Source organism: Panthera leo, chromosome A2 (genome assembly GCF_018350215.1).
Source record: "Panthera leo isolate Ple1 chromosome A2, P.leo_Ple1_pat1.1, whole genome shotgun sequence".
NCBI lineage: Eukaryota > Metazoa > Chordata > Mammalia > Carnivora > Felidae > Panthera > Panthera leo.
Genome location: NC_056680.1, coordinates 90,594,473 through 90,620,150, shown reverse-complemented (window position 1 = coordinate 90,620,150; position 25,678 = coordinate 90,594,473). Strand labels below are relative to the sequence as shown.

Below are 25,678 nucleotides of genomic sequence, written 5' to 3'. Positions count from 1 at the left end.
ACCCCTGGTTATTGTCAATGTTCAAAGGAGTGGAAAATCTACAGATTACTCTTAATGTAGAAACCAAAATGATATAACTTAATAATGATGTATTATCTCTCAGGCACTTCAAAATTCACCAATGTCTTGATATTCTTATGGATGCTTTTACATAAGAGTAATTACAAATTACCATTACAAATTCCTCTAATTTAGAAGTTTTAAAAATCTTGGATTATAAAATAGGTGTTTATGTTAATATACTATGAAGATAACTAATTTTCTTCCCTCATGTATTTGCTACTGTGATTTCGATTTCCGTTAAACAAATTAAGAGAAATGAATTGTAACAGAGGAAAAATTCAGTTATATATGGAAACTTAATAAGGTTTATTATTAAACTTTCCTCATATTTCTTTTGTCAAGATAAAAACAACTCAAAAGACTTATGCAGTTTTGGTGTTATTGACATATTGACAAGTAAGAGAATGGAATTCAATATTATTTCCAAATATATCTGATCCAGGAAAATTAATATGTTTTTCAGGTTTAATATCTATTTCCCAAGGTAGCCAAACCCTAACTAATTTCCTAGAAATGTCATATATTCTATGATAATATTACAGGAGAGTATATGTAATTTAAATGATCTATTCCAGAGCTATTCTCTATTCAGACACAGAAGAGTAAACTTACAAATTACTTAAAGGAGAATCTATTGTAGGAAACTTCTGATAACTGTAATACATAAAATATATTATGAGCTATACAACATGTAATAAAGAAGGATAGCCAATATTTATATAATGCTTCCCACTATATAGGTACTGTATTAGGTACTGTCCCTACATGTTTATATAGATTAATATATTTACTCCTCACAAATACTGTAAGAGGTTGGAATTACACTGTTCCCAATTTATAGCAGAGTTAACCAGGGCACAAAGAGACTAGATTTGAACCTCATAGCCTGGCTCTAATTCTGTCTCATTAACTTCTATGCTATCTCCTTTCCTACTACAGAGAGAGAAAAAAAAAAAAAAAACGTTTTCTGTTTTATTAGAAACCCTTCTTAGGTTTCAAACAGTTTGCTTGCAGAGACTGACCATGTCAACTATACTGTATGTAATCGTATCACTGAAAATTTCACTTGACTTTCATTAAAACTGTATTTCTTTAGCTATACAAGAAAGCAGGGAACACAGGAATTCAATAAAGGAAATTATAAATAAGTTTCTTTTCCAAATTATTTTTCTGTGCCTAATAGGTAGAAGGCCTGTCTTTAAATGGCTTTAAGGGAATTTCTGACACTGGTCTTTCATCATTAGAAACTTGATAAAAAGTTATTATTAAATTTAAAAAATTATAAAAATATTTACAAACAGCAAAATACCTAGTAGCAAAACAAACATCAAATTAATTAAAAAATTATAAGGACTCAGAGCTTGACAGCACACATTTATAGAAATCAAGTACTGTCACTACTTGAGGGGAGGAAAGCCTGCAAAAGTCTATAAAAGCAATCTCTGGTAAAAGCAACACAAAATGAGCTTTCTGCGTGAACTATTTAAGTTCCTTTTAGATATCATATTTCCAAATCCAAAGTGATTATGGAAACTTTCTAACCTCTAATTTGTTACACTTAGTAAACAATCTTTCAGTTTACAGGCTTCACTTAACCAATTGTCAATGAACATAGAAACAGAATTTGGTAGACAATGATTTCTGAAGCAGTATAAAAATTCCTAGGCAAAATTAGGCACCTGAATCAAAAGATATTAAGAACAGCACCAAGTAATATCTTCCTTGCATGAAAATGATTACAGATCTACCACCTGGGAGAAATCTGGTTTAGCTGTTTGTAGTAATGACCAAGAAAGGTTTTCCACATTCTTACCTGAGTTCCAATGCAACTGGCGCTCCACCTGACAAACATGTTGTCATGGAGTAAACTGTCTATGGGAGTTCTGTCTTTAAAAGGTCACCACTAAGCCCTATTTTAGAATTCTAGACTCATTAACATCATACTGCAAAATTGAAATGTAACCCACCAAACACATCAAGCCCATCAACAGTCTAATTCTACTTTCCAGAAGTGAATTTTTTAAATAGAAATAGCTTACTTATTCAAAATAAGAACCCCAGATAGTAAGACAGGAGTTATGTCATAAGCATCTGGGACATAAAGAAAACCAAAAAACAAAACATTGTATTCAATATCTAATTACTTAAAATTTTAAATCACTCAAATCCAAACTTCTATACAAAGAATTTGGACACCAAATAAAGGCAAATTAAAAGGAAGCTGAATAGGCCTGAATTCACTTATGAATAAATTTTCTACAGTCTTAGACTTCATATCAATGATCAGAAGTAATATCGATAATCTATATCACCTATTTGCCCAAGAGATATACAGAGGTCAGTAATAATTTACATTATCTCATAGTCATTGGGCAAGAGAGTATTAGGCTCAGAAGGAGACACGTTCCACACGTAGAAAATAAAAACAAAGATACATACAATATATACACAGAGGCACATATGTGTGCATGGAGCCAGAGATAGGCTGTTCTTTTTATTCTTGGTTTGATTTTCATAGAAATGTGTTTAAAAAACAAAACAAACATTTCCTATAGTAGAATACTGATATACTTTTAAACTACTAAAATTAATGGAAGGATGCAAGGGAGCCTGAAAGGGAAGGCTGTATACGAGTTAGGTCAATGCAAAATTTATAAGCTGTAAAAGATTTTTGCAGTCTCAATGCTTTGGGGAGTCCTACTCCAAAAATACTGGAAAGATTCACATAAGAAGAAGACCCTATAAGACATGTGAAGTAATTATACCTACTTATCAGCAGTCATTCAAAAATGTTAGCCTAAAGAGTAGATCATGAAGGGCATATAAAAGCTCATAATTCTTAATAATTTTGTGAATGACAGCCTAAATGAAAATAATGATAAATTTACAAGACAAAAAAGCCTACGTAGAAAATAAACAGATGATGATAATGAATCTAATCTTTAGGGATGGAAATGGATGGGTTAGGCAATAATCTAACAAGATTATATAATATAATAAAATTATATAACCTGTATCTAATAAGCTCATGTGACCTAAACTTAACATATAAATATAAATAAACATTAAAATAGAAACAAATTGGAAATAAAAAAGTAATCAAATGCTCTCCAGGTGTGTGTTAAGGGAATGTGCTTACATATTTATTGTTGAGTTTTTACAATCAGCCTATAATGCTTGAAACATTTTTAACATGATATCTCTAATGTTTGAAATAAAGGAAAAGATAGAAAATCTAACATAATTAATATTGCCAGGTCTAAGTAATCAAGAAAACAATGGAAATGATACTTCTAAAGCTTTATTAACAGTACAATAAATGAAAATAAATGTAAAATCTTCTACTATGAAAAGGATTTCTTCCATGAGTAGATGACAACATAGCTAAGTTACCCAATCACTCATTTTAAGAAATGTCTGCAAGACCAAGAAATTGATCAAGTCAAATAGCACCCTCTCAGTCTTTTCAAAGCTAATTCAGCAAATCTCCTAGAGAAATACAGGCATCACATTTTCTTAGCAGGAAATTATAATTATAATACATATAATGACTATTTATATGGTCAATTTCTTTCTCCGAATTATCAAGAGCACTAATTTTCCTTATTAAGAGATTCTGGCCACTTTGATAATAATTTGTAGGTTCTCAAAAATGTTTGTTAAACTACTGAAGATATTGGTCAAATTAAGAGGAATAAATGATGAGGTTAGTTCAAGAACTTTAGCTTATATTACAAATTTGAGAACAGCAAAAACTAATTCTGAGAAAAGCTATGATGTTTCAAACATGATTTATACAGCACCACTCTAATCTGAAAATCCAAAGTCTCCATTTTTACATTAAAAAGTTGCATTAAAAAGATTATTTGTTCAGAACATCTGGGGATTTGCTGGTCATTTTAATTTTACATAGGTTTTACAAACTCTCTAAGAAAGGAGAGCTTGGGACAGTGGGTGGGTGTATATTCTCCAAACATGGAAGACACAAGGTTATCTGAGAACATAAAAAAAAGACTATACAGAGTATAAAAGATTTCGTGAGAAGTATTAGGTGCCAAGCAACTTATTACTCATTTGAACAGGAATTAGTCCCAGTATTACATGTGCAGAAGGTAAGAGGGAGGTATTGCTTAGTGTTGTTACACAGCAAGTAGGGTAGCAGAGATTACTTTTAAATCCTGACCTTACACTCTAGGTCCAGTGATCTCCATACTACACCCTAGCTGCAAACATTTTGTTCAGGAATAGTAGTTTGGTAATAGGGCCATCTAAAGGCAATAACAACATCTACAGTAAGGCCAGATTAAAGGATGATGCTGAGAAAGAGCTAATGGAGTAGCTGAGTCAAGGAGTATAAAATCGGGATCCATGTCAAACAGTTTCACTACTTTCTTTTCTGATACTCCAATTACTTTTGCTGCTGCTATAATACTTTGTAAAAGCTAGTCATTATTACCACATACAAAGGTAAACTTGAAGTAACTCTTCCATTTAGACTCACTGGTTCCTCAATAGGTAGCTCTACAGGCAGCCAGGGCTACAAACACATCTTTTTGGCTAAATATTTTACCTTCTACTACCTAAAGTAACAATGTGGATATTGTAGTAAAAAAGCATATTACTAGTCTTTTAACTTGTCAGGAGTTAACCTTTCAATATTTTTATAGTTATAAAAGCAAGAGTATCTTGTATGTTATACAGAAATAAGAACCAAGTATTAAAACAGATTCAGTTTTTTCATCATATATCAGAAATATGAATAAACTAATATTTTTATTACTTACATACATTATAGAAAAATAAAATTATATACCAGCATAAGAAGATATACTCTAGTTATTCAAATTTTTCATAGGGGTATATAAGGGAACTATATCCCAAACCATGAAAGCTTCAGTCAATACCTTGAATCATGGGTTAGTAGATAATGAAAACAGTTCTAATGATTTATTCTGTAAATAATCTGCTCACTCTTCCTTATCTCTAGCAATCAGTGAAACCAACAAGCAAAAAAGGCAACAGAAGCTCAAATTTATTTTGAGTATTCCCTCTGATAAATGAAAAAAACCACATAGTAAACAGGCGGAAATTAAGTCTATGCTGAAACAATCCCTGTAGAAATGTCTAACTACTAACTACCTAGTGAAAAGCACCCTAAGAAGCACAAATGGAAGTGGGTAACTCTACCAGTGAAGTGTAAATACAAGAACTCTAAAAGAAGAGTAGAGAAAGAAAGAAACAAACAAAAAAAGAGGGAGGCAGGGAGGGGAGAAGAAAGGAAAGAGAAGAAAGTGGGGGAGGGGGGGAGGAAAGGGAGCGAACAGAAGGGGATGGAGGGACAACAGGGAAATAATTAGAAAATTAGCTGAAGATAGGTAAATAAAGATAACCAAAAAGTTATCAATATGGACAAAATGTCTAAAAGCCAAAAGAAGGTAATACAAAATTTAAGTTCAAAACGAAGTTACCATAAAGGAATGCAGCCTAAGATTTGCAGATTTCTCAACATTACGACACTCTGACTTAATGAAATAGTCCTGAAAAGGGATAAAAAAATAGGTAAAGGATCTTGTGGCCAACAGGTGGGGTGATTATATCTTCTATAGCCTCCAAAAATTAGATTTACTGAAAATTAGCAAAACTCTTTCAGACCCACCAAGAACAGGTAAGTATCTTTCCATTCTTTCATAAGATGGAATTTTTTCTCACTGGCAGGACAATTATTCCTAAGGCAAATACAAATACCAAAGCTAAAATTCAAAAATAGGTGTCTCATTAAATATGAGCTCATAGACTTAACTGAAGGACTGGCTGAAGACTAAAGGAGAAGCAGGTAGCCGGTACAATACTGCTTAAGAATTTCTTAGATACTTTACTTCCCCAGGGTGCCTTGGCTTCAAAATACTAACATATTTACTGCCTTAATCTGACTTTATCAAGCCAAAGTAGTCTTAAATTCTACTTTTGCCCTAAAGTAATAATGAATTCAGAAAGACGAATACGTGAGAAACCAACGTGGATAACCAAATGTTTTGGTAGAACTAAATTTGTAATTAGTTGGAAAAAAAAGTATTACACTTACTCATACCACTGTTTATTGTGTTTTCGGTAAAGCAACGTATCCAAGGCAACAGCATTGACATCCAGAGCTCCTGGGGAAGGCCACTGGTTGGTGAGGTGGGCAGTTAACTCTTGTCTTGATCTTAAATCATTATTCTTTAGCACAGTCCTGTGAATATTAAGATGGTGAGTGCTTTTGTCTTCACTGCTCTGCAATGGCAGAGGAACCTAACGGTATCAACCTGGCCCCCAAAATTCATCTTTTAAAATGGTACGATAACAGATTGCCAACAGAACTACAGGAAGACTAGTTGGTGCTATGACTATCTCCTACAATATGTGTTTTTCACTTTTTCTCCAAAGGCTGTAACAAATCACTAACGTGTGAAATGCAGACTTTCAATCTTTTACAGAGATGTTACTAAAGGACAAAAGCTGAATTTCACATCTTATCTAAAAAACTAGGGTGATATCTTAAAGTTATAGATTATCAGATGCCAGTTAAAATAAGAAAAGACTGCATGTGTGTGATTTTTTAGCTTCAAAATTCACAATCTATTAAAGTCATTTAACTCAGTAAACAAAAAACAATTAAAATGAATAAAAAATAAAACCACCTCAGAAAAACATAAAATTAAAAATCCATAAGGTTTCTGCAATTTTTTTTTATAAAAGTGACCACCAATAAATCTTTATAAAAATAATTCCATCAGGGCACGTGGGTGGCTTAGTTGGGTGAGTGTCCCACTCTTGATTTCAGCTCAAGTCATGATCCCATGGTTTATGAGTTTGAGCCCCATATGGGATTCTCTCTCATCCTCTCTCTCTCTCTCTCTGCCCCTCCCCTGCTCACGCATGCTCTCTCTCTTCCTCAAAATAAATAAACATTTTAAAAAAAGAAAATAATTAAATCAATGATAACTACATTGAACAATACAACCCACTGGAAATATTTCCATTTACAGAATGAGGCCATTATAATACATGGTTTATTCTCATTTTTGTAGAACCGTTAATAACAATTTTCAAAAGAAGTTAATTTTTGCCAAAATTTAAACCTCACAAATCACTGTCACAAGACTAATTCAACATTTGAGTTGGTAGTTAAAGATAATTTAAAAGCATAATTCTAGGGGCACCTGGGTGGCTTCAACTTCTGACTTCAGCTCAGGTCATGATCTTACCATTGGTGAGTTTGAGCCCTGGGTCGGGCTCTGGGCTGACAGCTCAGAGCCTGGAGCCTGTTTCAGATTTTGGGTCTCTCTCACTCTCTCTGTCCCTCCCCAACTCATAGTCTCTCTCTCTCTCTCAAAAATAAAATAAAACCATTAAAAAAATTTTTTTTAAGTTTAAAAGCATAATTCTGGGAGGGGGGGGGGCTGGCTGGCTCAGGTGGAGCATGCGACTCTTGATCCAGGGGTTTTAAGTTTGAGCCCCACGTTGGGTGTAGACGTACTTAAAAACTATTAAAAAAAAAAGTGTAATTCTGTTTGCAAAGGTTGTATTCTACTTCTAACTAAGGCTTCAAAATATAACCTAGGCAAGCCACATTCTCCAACAGGAGTCCATGACTTGAGTGTACCAAAGTCTTGAGCCATCAGCTCAGAAGCAGGGAAGTAGGAACAACTGTCCTATTGTGGATGGCAGAGTCAACAGTGTGCTGGCAAGACAACCCTTCACTAAAGAAAATTAGCCTGCACAAAACCTCTAGCTGGAAATGATTCAAATGGAACAACCCCATGTATATGTCTCTAACAGTCTAACTATGAATATTTCTGATTTTACAGGATATCTGTGTACATTTAAAAATATTTGCTCCACTATATCCACAAAGAAATAGTATTTGATGTAAATACTAGATTCTCAGAATTGAATACTAAAAAAGTAAAACAGGCAGAAGTCCGTGAGAATGTATCACAAGAAGATACTTGTTTTGACTACTTTCAACAATTTCACTGGAAAAGAATGAAAAATTTAAAAAGAATGAAAAATTTAACAACCTTAACCTAGGTTTTTATGAAAACAGTAAGGAGTTCAGAAAAATTACAAGACTGATAGAAAAAAATCTTGTGACGCCAAAAAGGGGATTATTGGCCAGAGAATTTATTATGATAAAGTACCATTATTTTGGCTTTTTTTTTTTAAGTTTATTTATTTTGAGAAAGAGAGGGTGTGAGCAAGTACCCGTGCAAGCAGAGAAGGGACAGAGAGAAAATCCCAAGCAGGCTCCATGTGCGGTCAGTGCGGAGCCTGACACAGGGCTCAGACTCACAAACCATGAAATCATCACCTGAACAGAAATCAAGAGTTGGACACCTAACCGACTGAGCCACCCAGGTGCCCCTAGGCTTCGCTTATTAGATTTTTCTCCTTCACATATTCACTTTCTAGGGTCTCTACTGACTGTCACTGGAAAACAACTTCAACGTCATAATTGGTTTATAGGAAGTATTTAGAGCAGAATGCAAGGAAGGCAAATGGGCATCTGTGAGGAAATGACATTGGAAAAATTCAGTTAATGACAAGTAACTGAACAACTTCCAACTTAGAATATATTCTTTCTGGAAAAGCAAAGTTTTACACTGCATAGAATGAAAAAAAAAAGAACTAAGTTTTACACAAGTTTTTACACATTAGTCCATGGAAAATTTTAGTCTAATGACAAATTATTGTATTGTCTTTAGACTTTTGTGTTTAGAAATCCTAACGACATTGTTTTCTAAGGGAAACTGCCTGGTCCTTTGAAGCAGGAGATAAGAGATTTCAGTGTACTGGATGGGCATAACTTCATCCATGCTGCATCTGTTTTCCACTTTCTGTGAGGAATATGGAGGGAAACACACAATGCTGGCATTCAACTTGATACTACAAAGGGAAAGGTTCCTGGAGGACCTTTGTGTAAGGCCCTTTCACCACTTCAGTATACTAGGGGCCATTAAGGCACCTTGAAAACCCACCGTTGAATTCTGAATCTTGGCTCAGTCTATTTAGATAATAAAGAGACAAAGTAGTTTATTCATTCTAGCAACGGGCCCTGACCAAAATGCACCAGCAAAGAGATATACGTGGAGTTCTACTTCCCAACTCTCTGAAGTAGCTCAACCTACCTCTCTCCAAGCCTACTTTTCTAGTCTTTCTATCCATTGCTTGAGTCATTGATATCAATCTAACAAATTCCATTTGTGCTTAAGAGTTGGTTGGATTTTTTTTTTTACAAGCGAAGTAAAATGAGGGTATTTTTCTCATTGGCCAAGCTTAAAAGTAGGTTCATCTTAAGTCACTCAACAATTACTGTCATTACCTTGTGGTCAAATCAGTGAAAATTAAAGGTAAAATTTTATGAAGTTAGCATTTAACTTTAATAAAAACGCTAACCAATGCTAACACTAATGAGCTAATTTAATAATTAAATTATTGTATATGAGATAGATACTATTTGTCACTTATATCTATGTTCTAAGTCTCTCATTAACAACTGAATATTCTCTCACTAAGGTAACAATTCTACAGGAAAATGCAATAAAGGAAATTTATTAACATATCCGTAATATATTTACCACACTAATTTTAAGAACTTTCCTGTGGTATCTACCCCTAAATTGCTAGATAGCTAATTTCTCTTCAGATTTTCAATAGAAATTATGCAAGAAGTTTGCCACAAAAAATATAATTCAATATCTTGCCCCATAGCTTTACTGAGGTATAATCAGCAATTAAAAATTGCATACATCTAGGGGCACCTGGATGGCTCAGTCAGTTAAACGTCCAACTTCAGCTCAGATCATGATCTCGTGGTTCGTGAGTTGAAGCCCTGCATCCGGCTCTGTGCTGACAGCTCAGAGCCTGAAGCCTGCTTCAGATTCCGTGTCTCCCTCTCTCTCTGCACCCCCCTACTTATGCTCTCTCTCTCCCTCTCTCAAAAATAAACATTAAAAAATTTTTTTAAAATTGTATACATCTAGAGTATACAACTTGATTTGATATGCATATACAATGTGAAGTAATCACAAGATAATTAACATATCCATCACCTCACAGTTACCTCTTTTTTGTGTGTGATAAGTACACTTGAGATGTACCCTCTTAGAACATTTCAAGTACACAATACAGTACTGTTAAGTACAGTCATGTTGCTTAGCATTAGATCTCCATAATTTATTCATCCTGCATAACTGAAACTTTGTACTTATAGACCAACATCTCCTCATTTCCCCCTCTATCTGGGCCAGAATTGGTAATAACCATTCTACTCTCTGCTTCTGTAAGTTTGACTATTTTGGATTCCACATATAAATGAAATTATGCACTATTTGTTTTTCTACATCTGATTTAGTTCACTTAGCATAATGCCTTCAAGGTTTATCCATGTTGTTGCAAATGGCAGGATTTCCTTCCTTTTTTTAAAGGTGGAATAATATTCCATTGTGTTTATGTGTGTATATAGACACAGAATCTTCATATATCACGTTTTCTTTATCCATTCATCCATCAGTGAACACTGAGGTTGTTTCCACCTCTTGAGTACTGTAAATAAGGCTGAAATTAACACCTAAATGGAGATATCTTTTTGAGATTCTAACTCCATTTCCTTTGGATAAATACCTAGAAGTGGGATTGCTTAAACATAAGATAGTTCTATTTTTAATATTTTGAGGAACCTCCTACTCTTTTTCAAAGTGACCATACCCATCTATAGTACTACCAACTGGGCATGAGGGCTCCCTTTTTCCATATCCTCACCAACAGTTGTTTTCTAACACCTATCTGGTAACAGACATTCTAAGTAAGAAGGTATTTCATTGTGACTGTGATTTGCATGTCCCTGATGATTAGTGAAGTTAAGCATCTTTTCATATACCTATTGGTCATTTGCATGTCTTCCCTGGAGAAATGTCTATTCAAGTCCTTTGCTCATTTTTAAGCTGAGTTAGATTTTTGCTATTATGAGTCCCTTATAGATTTTGAATATTAACTCCTTATTAGACAGATGTTGAAAATATTTTCTTCCATTTCGTATGTTGCCATTTTACTCTAATGTTTTTTGTGCAGAATTTTTTAAATTTCATACAATCCATTTTTCTATTTTTGCTTTTATTGCCTGTGCTTTTGGTATAATAAGCAAAAATACGATTGCCGAGACTAATGTCAAAAGTTATTTCCCTGTTTTCTTTTGTATTTTTACAGTTTCAGGTCTTAGATTTAAATCTTTAATCTATTTTGAATTTATTTTTGTAAATGGTAAGAGAAGAATCCAATTTCATTCTTCTGTATGTGGATATTCAGTTTTCCCAACACTACTCCTTTTGTGGGTTCTTGGTAAGCTTGTCAAAGATCAGCTGACTTGTAGATTCATGGACTTATTTGGGGGCTCTCTATTCTGTTCCAATGGCCTATATGTCTGTTTCAATGTCAGTACCATACTTTTCTGATTACTATAATTTATAATATATTTTGAAACCAAGAAATGTGATGTCTTTAGCTTTGTTCTTCTTTCTGAAAACTGATTTGGCTATTCAGGGTCTAAAATATGAATGTTAGGATTGCTTTTTCTATTTATGTGAAAAATGACATTGGGATTTTGATAGGGATTGCACTGAATCTGCATATCACTTTGGATACTATGTACATTTTAATAATATTAATTCTTCCAATCCATGAACACAAGATATCTTTTTTATTTACCAGTATCTTAATTTCCTTTGTCAATGTTTTAATATTTTCAGGGTATCAATCTTTCACCTCTTTGGTTAAATTTATTCCTAAATATTGTATTCTTGCTGCCACTGTGAATAGGATTGTTTTTAAATTTCCCTTCCAGATATTTAATATCCAGAGACTTTATATATATATATATATATATATATATATATATATATATATATATACACACATATGTGTATGTACATACACATACACACACACATCTTCCTGCTGAGCTGAACCTTTTATCATTATATAATGACCTTCTTTACCTCTAGAGAAAGTTTTAGACTTAAAGTCTATTTTGAGTACAGACACCCTGCTTTCTTTTGGTTACCATTTGCATAAAATATCTTTTTCCATTCCTTCACTTTCAGCCTACGTATGTCTTTAAATCTGAAATGAGTCTCTTGTTGACAGGATATCATTGGCTCTTACTCTTTTAATCCATTCAGTCACTCTATGCCTTCTGATTGATGAGTTTAATCCTAATTACTGCCATTCTGTTTTGCAGTTTTGTGTCTCTCTTCCACTTTTGTTTTCCTTTGTTATCTGATGATTTTTTTGTAATGATTTGTTGCCATTCTTTCTTTTTATAATTTTTTTAAAATGTTTATTTATTTATTTTGAGAGAGAGAGCATAAACATGTGAGTGAGTGTGAGGGTGGGGAGAGTGAGAGGGAGGGAGGAAGAGAATCCCAGTCTTTGCACCGTCAGCGCAGAGCCTGATGAGGGGCTCTGACAAGGGGCTCCATCTCAAAACCGTAAGATCATGACCTGAAGGGAAATGAGGTCCCCTGAGCCACCCAGGGGCCCCATCCTATCTTCTGTGTTTGTACTATAGGTTTATTCTCTGTGGTTAGAGTTTTGAATAAATTTTCATGTGGTTATAACTTCCTATTTTAAATCATGTTAACTTCAAATGTATACAAAAAACACTCTATGTAAAGCACTTTGAAAGTGCTTTAAGTACATATGCCCAAGTCCAGTTGTAACCAAATATTTAAATTAAATCTACAAAATATTTCAAAGAGAGCATTTTCATGAAAATTGAAAAAACGTATTTGCAACTAATATCAAGTAAATGTATTGAGGGGCCATGGCAGATACACTTAAAATGTGTAAAGAAGCAGGGGTGTCTGGGTGCCTCAGTCGGTTAAGCGTCCAACTTCGGCTCAGGTCATGATCTTCTGGTCCATGAGTTTGAGCACCGTGTTGGGCTCTGTGCTGACAGCTCAGAGCCTGGAGCCTGCTTTGGACTGTGTGTCTCCCTCTCTCTCTGCCCCTCCTCCACTTGCCATTCTGTCTCTTTCTCTCTCAAAAATAAATAAAACATTTAAATGAATAAATAAATATTTTTAAAAATGACTAAAATGTGTAAAGAAGCAACCATCTAAAAGTACCTCTGATTATCCTGTCTTTTTCATAACCATTCTCAAAAGGTAAGTCCAGAAAGTACAACTTAAATTCTATTATTATATTTTACCTTTCCCAATAAATGCTTCCAGATCCTTGAAAAGGATCTTTGTCTTGCTTACGTAAAGTTATTTTACTTGGCATTTTGGTAAAAAAATATCATGTGAAGTTTGATTCTTTATGCGTAACTATGTTGAAATATGTGTCAGTATTAACTGGCCATTTCATAAGCCCTCTGAATATACCTTCAACTCTCTAACCTGAGCATATCCTTATGGATATACATAAAATCAAAATACCATGGATTTATAAACACAAAATCTCTCTATGAAGCAGGAGTCCAGCTCTCCTGAGAAACAGTTTGGAACAAAACAGGATAGCTTCCAGTTAAAGTTCAGTGAGTTGTTCTATTTTTCAAAGGAAATCAGCTCATTATTAAGCCCTCATGGGCATGACAGAAATATTTGATGAATACAATTTATTCTCTGGAATCTAGCTAAAGCCTGAAAATTCCTTACTTTCTAAATATGTAATTTGCACTATATATAGGTATATAATTTGCCAAAACACTTCATTTTTCTTAACTAAGTATAATACAATAGAACATAATATGACTCTGGATTGATCATGAACACTGAAGAATTCACCTTTCCCTCCCCTGTCCCCCAGCCTATATATGCAGACACCTGCAGAATCAGCACAGACATTCTCCATGTAGCTTGTTAACATGCCTTCCGAGCCTGTGCTCTCCTGTGGACTACTCCCTCTAACTTGCACTTCTGAACTCTCCAAAGTGGCTCCAGGGGCCCTCTGCTCCAACCTTGCTAACTGCATGCCCCACCCCCATGATGTTCTGCAGACCCACACCATCCAACCTGCCCTAGGGAGGAATCCATCCAAAGAGGCACTATAAGCCTAACACTGTGCAAGCAGCCCTGACAGTGACTACTTCAAAAAAACTGCTGCCCTGATGAGAGGGAAATATACCCATACACCCAGCTCCACTGAAGCCCCAGAAGTGGGCTGGGGATAGACACCTGGTCTGACTGCAGTCCCCACCCACCAATGAAAGCCTCTCGGGGGACAACAAAGGAGAGCACTCTGCAGTTTAACATGACCACAGCTTTGGCAAATTCCTGGTCTGACTCAACTCAAGCCCAAGGCAGCCCCATACTGGCCCACTAGCAACACAGAAACCAAACCCTGCCCAGAACAGTCAAAAACAGTCATTGCATATGACTGAAGAGAAATGCAGCTCAGTCACAGCAATAGGGTGTATTCAACACACATAGGAGATGCCCCTGAAGCTCCAGGTTCTGGTAAATGGGAGATTGCTCTGTAGGGCACTATAGGACCTTTTCTTCATAAGGCCACTACTTTCAAGAGCCAGAGACATGGCTAACTTTCCTAACACATAGAAAAAGACACAGAAAGTTAGACACATATGAGGAGACCAAGGACTGTGTCCCAAATGAAAGAAGGGACAAAATCACAACAAAAGAGTTAACAAAATGGAGATAAGCAATATATCTGATACAGAAAGTAATGGTCATAATCACTGAGCTTGAGAAAATATGGGAGGACTTCAGTGAAACTCTCAACAAAGACACAAAAAATATAAAAAAGAACCAAGCAGAGATAAAGAACTCAAAAACTAAAATTAAAAATATACTAGAGGGAACAGGGGTGGCTGGGTGGCTCAGTCAGTTGAGCATTCGACTTCAGCTCAGGTCACGTTCTCACAGTTTATGGGTTTTGCATGGACAGTGCAGAGCCTGCTTCGGATTCTCTATCTTCCTTGTTTTCTGCCCCTCCCCTACTCACGTGCTTTTTCTCTCAAAAATAAACACTAAAGAAAAAGCCATTTTAAACAGTAGGGGGGATGCTGGGAAGATGGCGGCATAGGAGGATGCTGGGCTCACCGCGCGTCCTGCTGATCACTTAGATTCCACGTACACCTGCCTAAATAACCCAGAAAACCGCCAGAGGATTAGCAGAACGGAGTCTCCGGAGCCAAGCACAGACGAGAGGCCCACAGAAGAGGGTAGGAAGGGCGGTGGCAAGGCGGTGCGCACTCCACGGACTGTCGGGAGGGAGCTGGGGCGGAGGGGCAGCCTGCCGGCCAAGCAGAGCCCCCAAGTCTGGCTTGCAAAAGCGGAGGGGCCGGAGGGAGTGTGTTCCGACAGCAAGCGCGACTTAGCGTCTGGGAGGTCATAAGTTAACAGCTCTGCTCAGAAAGCTGGAAAGCTGGAGGACAAAGGGAGGGAGAGTTGCTGAGCCCCGGGACGACAGAGCTCAGTTTGGAGGGGAAAAAAGGCGCTCGCCAGCGCCATCTCCCTCGCCCATCCCCCAGCCAAAATCCCAAAGGGAACCAGTACCTGCCAGGGAACTTGCTGGCTCCGCGCAAACACCCAACGCTGTGCTTCTGCGGAGCCACCCCTCTGGCAGCGGGTCTGACTCCCTCCCGCTGCCACAGGGCCCCTCCTGAAGTGGATCACCTAAGGAGAAGCGAGCTAAGCCTGCCCCTCCTGCCCCCGTGCACCTTGCCTACCCACCCCAGCCAGATCCCCAGGACCACAAGCCTGGCAGTGTGCAAGTAGCCCAGATGGGCCACGCCACCCCACAGTGAATCCTGCCCCTAGGAGAGGGAAGAGAAGGCACACACCAGTCTGACTGTGGCCCCAATGGTGGGCTGGGGGCAGACATCAGGTCTGACTGCGGCCCCGCCCACCAACTCCAGTTATACACCACAGGACAGGGGAAGTGCCCTTCAGGTCCTCACCACTCCAGGGACTATCCAAAATGACCAAACGGAAGAATTCCCCTCAGAAGAATCTCCAGGAAATAACAACAGCTAATGAACTGATCAAAAAGGATTTAAATGAAATAACAGAAAGTGAATTTAGAATAATAGTCATAAAATTAATCCCTGGGCTTGAAAACAGTATACAGGACAGCAGAGAATCTCTTGCTACAGAGATCAAGGGACTAAGGAACAGTCAGGAGGAGTTGAAAACCGCTTTAAATGAGATGCAAAATAAAATGGAAATGTCCACGGCTCGGATTGAAGAGGCAGAGGAGAGAATAGGCGAACTAGAAGATAAAATTATGGAAAAAGAGGAAGGTGAGAAAAAGAGAGATAAAAAAAATCCAGGAGTATGAGGGGAAAATTAGAGAACTAAGTGATACACTAAAAAGAAATAATATACGCATAATTGGTATCCCAGAGGAGGAAGAGAGAGGGAAAGGTGCTGAAGGTGTACTTGAAGAAATAATAGCTGAGAACTTCCCTGAACTGGGGAAGGAAAAAGGCAATGAAATCCAAGAGGCACAGAGAACTCCTTTCAGACGTAACTTGAATCGATCTTCTGCACGACATATCATAGTGAAACTGGCAAAATACAAGGATAAAGAGAAAATTCTGAAAGCAGCAAGGGATAAACGTGCCCTCACATATAAAGGGAGACCTATAAGACTCGTGACTGATCTCTCTTTTGAAACTTGGCAGGCCAGAAAGGATTGGCACGATATCTTCAGTGTGCTAAACAGAAAAAATATGCAGCCGAGAATCTTTTATCCAGCAAGTCTGTCATTTAGAATAGAAGGAGAGATAAAGGTCTTCCCAAACAAACAAAAGCTGAAGGAATTCGTCACCACTAAACCAGCCCTACAAGAGATCCTAAGGGGAATCCTAGGAGACAAAGTACCGGAGACATCGCTACAAGCATAAAACATACAGACATCACAATGACTCTAAACCCGCATCTTTCTATAATAACACTGAATGTAAATGGACTAAATGCGCCAACCAAAAGACATAGGGTATCAGAATGGATAAAAAAAACAAGACCCATCTATTTGCTGTCTATAAGAGACTCATTTTAGACATGAGGACACGTTTAGATTGAGAGTGAGGGGATGGAGAACTATTTATCATGCTACTGGAAGCCAAAAGAAAGCTGGAGTAGCCATACTTATATCAGACAAACTAGACTTTAATTAAAGGCTGTAACAAGAGATGAAGAAGGGCATTATATAATAATTACAGGGTCTATCGATCAGGAAGAGCTAACAGTTATAAATGTCTACGCGCCGAATACGGGAGCCCACAAATATATAAAACAATTACTCATAAACATAAGCAACCTTATTGATAAGAATGTGGTCATTGTAGGGGACTTTAACACTCCACTTACAGAAATGGATAGATCATCTAGACACACGGTCAATAAAGAAACAAGGGCCCTGAATGATACATTGGATCAGATGGACTTGACACATATATTTAGAACTCTGCATCCCAAAGCAACAGAATTTACTTTCTTCTCGAGTGCACATGGAACATTCTCCAAGATAGATCATATACTGGGTCACAAAACAGCCCTTCATAAGCATAAAAGAATTGAGATCATACCATGCATACTTTCAGACCACAATGCTATGAAGCTTGAAATCAACCACAGGAAAAAGTCTGGAAAACCTCCAAAAGCATGGAGGTTAAAGAACACCCTACTAACGAATGAGTGGGTCAACCAGGCAATTAGAGAAGAAATTAAAAAATATATGGAAACAAACGAAAATGAAAATACAACAATCCAAACGCTTTGGGATGCAGCGAAGGCAGTCCTGAGAGGAAAATACATTGCAATCCAGGCCTATCTCAAGAAACAAGAAAAATCCCAAATACAAAATCTAACAGCACACCTAAAGGAAATAGAAGCAGAACAGCAAAGGCAGCCTAAACCCAGCAGAAGAAGAGAAATAATAAAGATCAGAGCAGAAATAAACAATATAGAATCTAAAAAAACTGTAGAGCAGATCAACGAAACCAAGAGTTGGTTTTTTGAAAAAATAAACAAAACCTCTAGCCAGGCTTCTCAAAAAGAAAAGGGAGATGACCCAAATAGATAAAATCATGAATGAAAATGGAATGATTACAACCAATCCCTCAGAGATACAAACAATTATCAGGGAATACTATGAAAAATTATATGCCAACAAATTGGACAACCTGGAAGAAATGGACAAATTCCTAAACACCCACACTCTTCCAAAACTCAATCAGGAGGAAATAGAAAGCTTGAACAGACCCATAACCAGCGAAGAAATTGAATCGGTTATCAAAAATCTTCCAACAAATAAGAGTCCAGGACCAGATGGCTTCCCAGGGGAGTTCTACCAGACGTTTAAAGCAGGGATAATACCTATCCTTCTCAAGCTATTCCAAGAAATAGAAAGGGAAGGAAAACTTCCAGACTCATTCTATGAAGCCAGTATTACTTTGATTCCCAAACCAGACAGAAACCCAGTAAAAAAAGAGAACTACAGGCCAATATCCCTGATGAATATGGATGCAAAAATTCTCAATAAGATACTAGCAAATCGAATTCAACAGCATATAAAAAGAATTATTCACCATGATCAAGTGGGATTCATTCCTGGGATGCAGGGCTGGTTCAACATTCGCAAATCAATCAACGTGATACATCACATTAATAAAAGAAAAGATAAGAACCATATGATCCTATCAATCGATGCAGAAAAGGCCTTTGACAAAATTCAGCACCCTCTCTTAATAAAAACCCTTGAGAAAGTCGGGATAGAAGGAACATACTTAAAGATCATAAAAGCCATTTATGAAAAGCCCACAGCTAACATCATCCTCAACGGGGAAAAACTGAGAGCTTTTTCCCTGAGATCAGGAACACGATAGGGATGCCCACTCTCACCGCTGTTGTTTAACATAGTGTTGGAAGTTCTAGCATCAGCAATCAGACAACAAAAGGAAATCAAAGGCATCAAAATTGGCAAAGATGAAGTCAAGCTTTCGCTTTTTGCAGATGACATGATATTATACATGGAAAATCCGATAGACTCCACCAAAAGTCTGCTAGAACTGATACATGAATTTAGCAAAGTTGCAGGATACAAAATCAATGTACAGAAATCAGTTGCATTCTTATACACTAACAATGAAGCAACAGAAAGACAAATAAAGAAACTGATCCCATTCACAATTGCACCAAGAAGCATAAAATACCTAGGAATAAACCTAACCAAAGATGTAACAGATCTGTATGCTGAAAACTATAGAAAGCTTAAGAAGGTAATTGAAGAAGGTATAAAGAAATCGAAAGACATTCCCTGCTCATGGATTGGAAGAATAAATATTGTCAAAATGTCAATACTACCCAAAGCTATCTACGCATTCAATGCAATCCCAATCAAAATTGCACCAGCATTCTTCTCAAAGCTAGAACAAGCAATCCTAAAATTCATATGGAACCACAAAAGGCCCCAAATAGCCAAAGTAATTTTGAAGAAGAAGACCAAAGCAGGAGGCATCACGATCCCAGACTTTAGCCTCTACTACAAAGCTGTAATCATCAAGACAGCATGGTATTGGCACAAAAACAGACACATAGACCAATGGAATAGAATAGAAACCCCAGAACTAGACCCACAAATGTATGGCCAACTCATCTTTGACAAAGCAGGAAAGAACATCCAATGGAAAAAAGACAGTCTCTTTAACAAATGGTGCTGGGAGAACTGGACAGCAACATGCAGAAGGTTGAAACTAGACCACTTTCTCACACCATTCACAAAAATAAACTCAAAATGGATAAAGGACCTGAATGTGAGACAGGAAACCATCAAAACCCTAGAAGAGAAAGCAGGAAAAGACCGCTCTGATCTCAGCCGTAGCAATCTCTTACTCGACACATCCCCAAAGGCAAGGGAATTAAAAGCAAAAATGAATTACCTGGACCTTATGAAGATAAAAAGCTTCTGCACAGCAAAGGGAAACAACCAACAAAACTAAAAGGCAACCAATGGAATGGGAAAAGATATTTGCAAATGACATATCGGACAAAGGGCTAGTATCCAAAATCTATAAAGAGCTCACCAAACTCCACACCCGAAAAACAAATAACCCAGTGAAGAAATGGGCAGAAAACATGAATAGACACTTCTCTAAAGAAGACATCCGGATGGCCAATGGACACATGAAAAGATGCTCAACGTCGCTCATCAGGGAAATACAAATCAAAACCACACTCAGATATCACCTCACGCCAGTCAGAGTGGCCAAAATGAACAAATCAGGAGACTACAGATGCTGGAGAGGATGTGGAGAAACGGGAACCCTCTTGCACTGTTGGTGGGAATGCAAATTGGTGCAGCCACTCTGGAAAACAGTGTGGAGGTTCCTCAGAAAATTAAAAATAGACCTACCCTATGACCCAGCAATAGCACTGCTAGGAATTTATCCAAGGGATACAGGACTACTGATGCATAGGGGCACTTGTACCCCAATGTTTATAGCAGCACTCTCAACAATAGCCAAATTATGGAAAGAGCCTAAATGTCCATCAACGGATGAATGGATAAAGAAATTGTGGTTTATATACACAATGGAGTACTACGTGGCAATGAGAAAGAATGAAATATGGCCCTTTGTAGCAACGTGGATGGAACTGGAGAGTGTGATGCTAAGTGAAATAAGCCATACAGAGAAAGACAGATACCATATGTTTTCACTCTTATGTGGATCCTGAGAAACTTAACAGAAACCCATGGGGGAGGGGAAGGAAAAAAAAAAAAGAGGTTAGAGTGAGAGAGACCCAAAGCATAAGAGACTCTTAAAAACTGAGAACAAACTGAGGGTTGATGGGGGGTGGGAGGGAGGGGAGGGTGGGTGATGGGTATTGAGGAGGGCACCTTTTTGGATGAGCACTGGGTGTTGTATGGAAACCATTTTGACAATAAATTATATATATTGAAAAAAAAAGAGATAAAACAGTAGAGGGAATAAAGAGTAAACTAGAGGAAGCAGAAGGATGGATCAGTGACCTGGAGGACAGTGTAATGGAAAGCAATCAAGGAGAACAGGATAGAGGGAAAAAAGCAAATAAAAGAGAATAGAATAAGGGAATTAAGTGACACCATCAAGTATAATAACATCTGCATTACAGGGATCCCAGAAGAATAGAGAGTAAAAGGCGTAGGAAATGTATTTGAAGAAATAATAGCTGGAAACTTCCCAAATGTGGGGAAGAACACAAAAATTCAGATTCAGAAGACAGATATCCTCCAACAAAATCAACCCACGGAAATCCACACCAAGACACGTAATAATTAAAATGGCAAAAGGTGATAAAAAGAAAATCTTAGAAGCGGCAAGAGAAAATAGTTACAAACAAGGGAAACCCCAGAAAAATATCAGCGGATTTTTCAGCAGAAACTCTGCAGGCCAGAATGTAGTGGCATGATATATTCAAAGCGCTGAAAGGGAAAAATGTGCAGCTGAGAATATGCTGTCAAGCAAGGTTATCATTCAAAATAGAAGAAGAGACAAAAAGTTTCCCAGACAAACAAAAGTTAAAGGAATTCTCACCACTAAACTAACCTTACAAGTAATGTTAAAGGGGATTCTTGGAGTGGAAAGACCATAAGTAGGAGTAAGAAAAGTAGAAAACACAGAAGTAGTAAAATTAAGTATATCTATAAAAATCGGTAAGGGTTATTCACAAAATACAAGAATGTAAAGTATGACACCCTATTTGTAAAATTGTGAGGGAGGGAGGGGAATAAAAATGTAGTGCTTTTACAATGGGTTCAGACTGAAGCAAACATCAACTTAATATAGACTGCTAGATGCATAAGATTTTATATATAAACCTAATGCTAATCAGAATCATAAACTAGTAATAGGTCTGTAAAAAAAAATAGAAAGGAATCCAAGTATATCACTAAAGAAAGCCACCAAACCATGAAAGAAGAGAGCAAGAGAAGAAAGGAATAGAGACTACAAAAATAATCATAAACAAGCAATGAAATGGCATTTAAGTACATACCTATCAATAATTACTTTGAATGTAACTGGAGTAAATGCTCCAGTCAAAAGACATACGGTGATAGAATGGGTAAAGAAACAAGACCCATCCATAGGTTGCCTACAAGATACTCATTTCACAACTAAAGACACATGTAGATTAAAAGTAAAGGGACAGAAAAACATCATGCAAATTGAAGATAAAAGAAAGTTGAGGTAGCAATACTTATATTGGACAAAATGGACTTTAAGGGTTTTGGATGGCTCAGTCTGTAGGGCATGCAATTCGTGATCTTGAAGTTGTGACTTCAAGCCACATGTTGGATGCAGAGGTTACACTAAAAAAAGTTAAAAACTGGACTTTAAAACAAACACTGGAATAAGACAAAAAAGGACACTACATAATCATAAAAGGAAAAATGCAATGAAAAGATGTAGCAATTGTAAATACGTACACGACATGAAAGCACCCATATATATAAAGCAACCAATAACAAATGTAAAAAGAGTAATCAATAGTAATACAATAATAGTATGGGATTTTAACACCCCGCTTATATCAATGAATAGATCATCCAAACAGAAAATGAAAAATGAAACAGTGGCTGTGAATGACACATTTGGACCAGATGGATCTAACACGTATATTCAGAACATTCCATTCTAAAACAGAACGTGTATTCTTTTCCAGTGCACGTGGAACATTTTCCAGAATAGATCACATGTTAGGCAACAAAACAAGGCTCAAAAAATTCAAAAAGAATGAAGTTATACCATGCATCTTTTTCAACCACACTGCTATGACACTAGAATCAACCACAAGAAAAAATCAGGAAAGAAGTCAAATACATGGAAGTTAAATAACATGCTACTAAATAAGAAATCAAAAAGGCCATCAAAAAATACATGTAGACAAATGAAAACACAATAGTCCAATATCACTGGGATACAGATAAAGCTGTTCTAAGAGGGAAGTTTACAGCAACACAGGGCTACATCAAGAAGCAAGAAACAGCTGAAATGAACAACCTAACCTTATACCTAAAGGAGCTAGTAAAAGAAGAACAAACAAAACAAGTAGAAGAAAGGAAATAATAAAGATTACAGCAGAAATTTTTTTAAAAAGACAACAATAGAACAAATCAATAAAATCAGGAACTTGTTGTTTGAAAATATCAACACAATTTATAAACCTTTAGCCATACTTATCGAGAGAGAGAGAGAGAGAGAGAGAGCGAGCGATAAAGAGAAGACTCAAATAAAAAAATCAGAAAAGAAAGAGGAGAACTGACAACCAACACCATGGAAATACAAGCAATTATAAGAAAATATTATAAAAAATTATACATCAATAAATTGGGACAACCTAGAAGAAATGGGTAACTTCCTAGAAACATAACCTCCCAAAACTGTATCAGGAAAAATTGAAAATCTGAACAAATCAACTACCAGTAATGCAACTGAATTAATGATCAAAAACCTCTCAACAAACAAAAGCTCAGGAACAGATGGCTTCAAACATTTTCATCAAACATTTAAAAAAGGGTTAATATTTATTCTTCTCAAACTATTCCAAAAAATAGAAGAGGAAAGCAAGCTTCCAAATTCATTCTATGAGGCTAGCAATACCCTGATAGCAAAACCAGATAAAGACACTACTAAAAAAGAGAACTGCAGTATAACATCTCTGATGAACATACAAGCAAAATCCCCAATAAAATCTTAGCAAACCAAACTCAACAATATATTTTTTAAAAAAATCATTCACCAAGATCAAGTGGGATTTATTCCTGGGTTGCAAGAGTAGTCCAATATTTGCACATTAATCAACGATACCTCACATCAACAGGAGAAAGGATAAAAACTATATGATCATTTCAATAGATGCAGAAAAAACATTTGACAAAGTACAACATTCATTCATGATAAAAACCCTCAACAAAGTAGGATTAGAGGGAACATACCTCAACATAATAAAGGCCATCTATGAAAAGCTAACAGCTAACATCATACTCATTGGAAAAAAAATAGCTTTCCCCCTAACATTAACAACAAGACGAGGATGCCCACTCTCACCACTTTTACTCAACATAGTATTGGAAGTCCTAGCCACAGCAATCAGACAACAAAAAGGAAATAAAAGACATCTAAATTGGTAAGGGAAAAGAAAAGTTTTACTATTTACAGATGACATGATACTATGTATAGCATAGTATATCCAAATACTAAGCATATAGTAAAATATCTAAGTATAGTATAGTATAGTATAGTATACTATACTATACTATAGTGAAGACTCCACCAAAAAACTGCTAGCACTGATAAACCAATTCAGTAAGGTATCAGGATACAAAACCAATATACAGAAATCCCTTCCATTGCCATATACTGATAATGAAGTAGAACAAAGAGAAATTAAGAAAACAGTTCCATTTACATTTGCACCAAAAATAATAAAGTACCTAGGAATAAAGTTAACCAAGGAAGTGAAAGACCTGTACTCCAAAAACAAACACCAATGAAAGAAACTGAAGATGACACAAAAAAGTGGAAAAATATTCCACACTCATGGATTGGGAGAACAAATATTGTTAAAATGTCCATACTACCCAAAGCAATCTACACATCTAATGCAATCCCTATCAAAACACCAACAGTATGTTTTATAAAACTAAAACAAACAATCCTAAAATTTGTATGGAACCACAAAAGGCCCAGAATAACCAAAGCAATCTTGAAAAAGCAGGACAAAACTAGAGATATCCCAGTCCCAGATTTCAAGTTACACTACAAAGCTGAAATAATCAAAACAGTATGGTCTTGACACAAAAACAGGCATATAGATCAATAGAACAGAGTCCAGAAATAAATCCATGATTATACGGTCAAGTAATCTACATCAAAGAAGGCAAGAATATGCAAGGGGGAAAGTCTCTTCAACAAATGATGTTGGGAAAACAGGACAGCTAAAGCACAACAATGAAATTGGACCACTTTCTCATGCCATACACAAAAATAAACTCCAAATGGATTAAAGATCTAAAGGTGAGACCTGAAACCATAACAATTCTAGAAGAGAGGACAGACAGTAATTTTCTTGACATCAGCCATAGCAACATTTTTCTAGATATGTCTCCTGAGGCAAGGGAAACAAAAGCAAAAATTACTGGGACTACATCAAAATAAAAATCTTTTACCAGCAAAGGAAACAATCAACACAACAAATAGATAACCCTCTGATTGGGAGAAGTTATTTGCAAATGACATCTCTGATTAAGGAGTTAGTATCCAAAATATACAGAGAACTTATCAAATTCAACACCAAAACATCATCATCATCAAATTAAAAATGAAAAGACATGAACAGACATTTCTCCAAAGAAGACATGTAGATGGCCAATATGCACATGAAAAGATATTCAACATTACCAATCATAAGAGAAATGCAAATCAAAACCACAATATGTCACCTCACATCTGTCAAGATGGCTAAAATCAAAAACACAAGAAACAACAGGTGTTGCTAAGGATGTGGAGAAGAAGGAACCCTCAGGCACTGTTGGTGGGAATGCAAACTGATGCAACAACTGTGGAAGACAG

The 25,678-nt window shown here is 36.4% G+C and overlaps 1 protein-coding gene across 4 annotated transcripts in view; it reads right to left on the bottom strand.

Annotated features, from left to right (window-relative positions):
• The window catches only part of RUNDC3B (RUN domain containing 3B), a 156,830-nt gene that overhangs the window by 21,421 nt on the left and 109,731 nt on the right, over positions 1-25,678 (bottom strand). For 3 of the 4 annotated variants that reach the window (XR_006196672.1, XM_042916982.1, XM_042916960.1), the window contains one exon: positions 6,146-6,292. The exons of the other annotated variant lie outside the window; for it this stretch is intronic. Coding sequence is in view for 2 of the 3 variants with exons in the window: in XM_042916982.1 (XP_042772916.1) it covers positions 6,146-6,292 (147 nt within the window). In the remaining variant the exon portion in view is untranslated. The remainder of the gene's footprint in view (positions 1-6,145; positions 6,293-25,678) is intronic. 4 annotated transcript variants of the gene reach the window in all.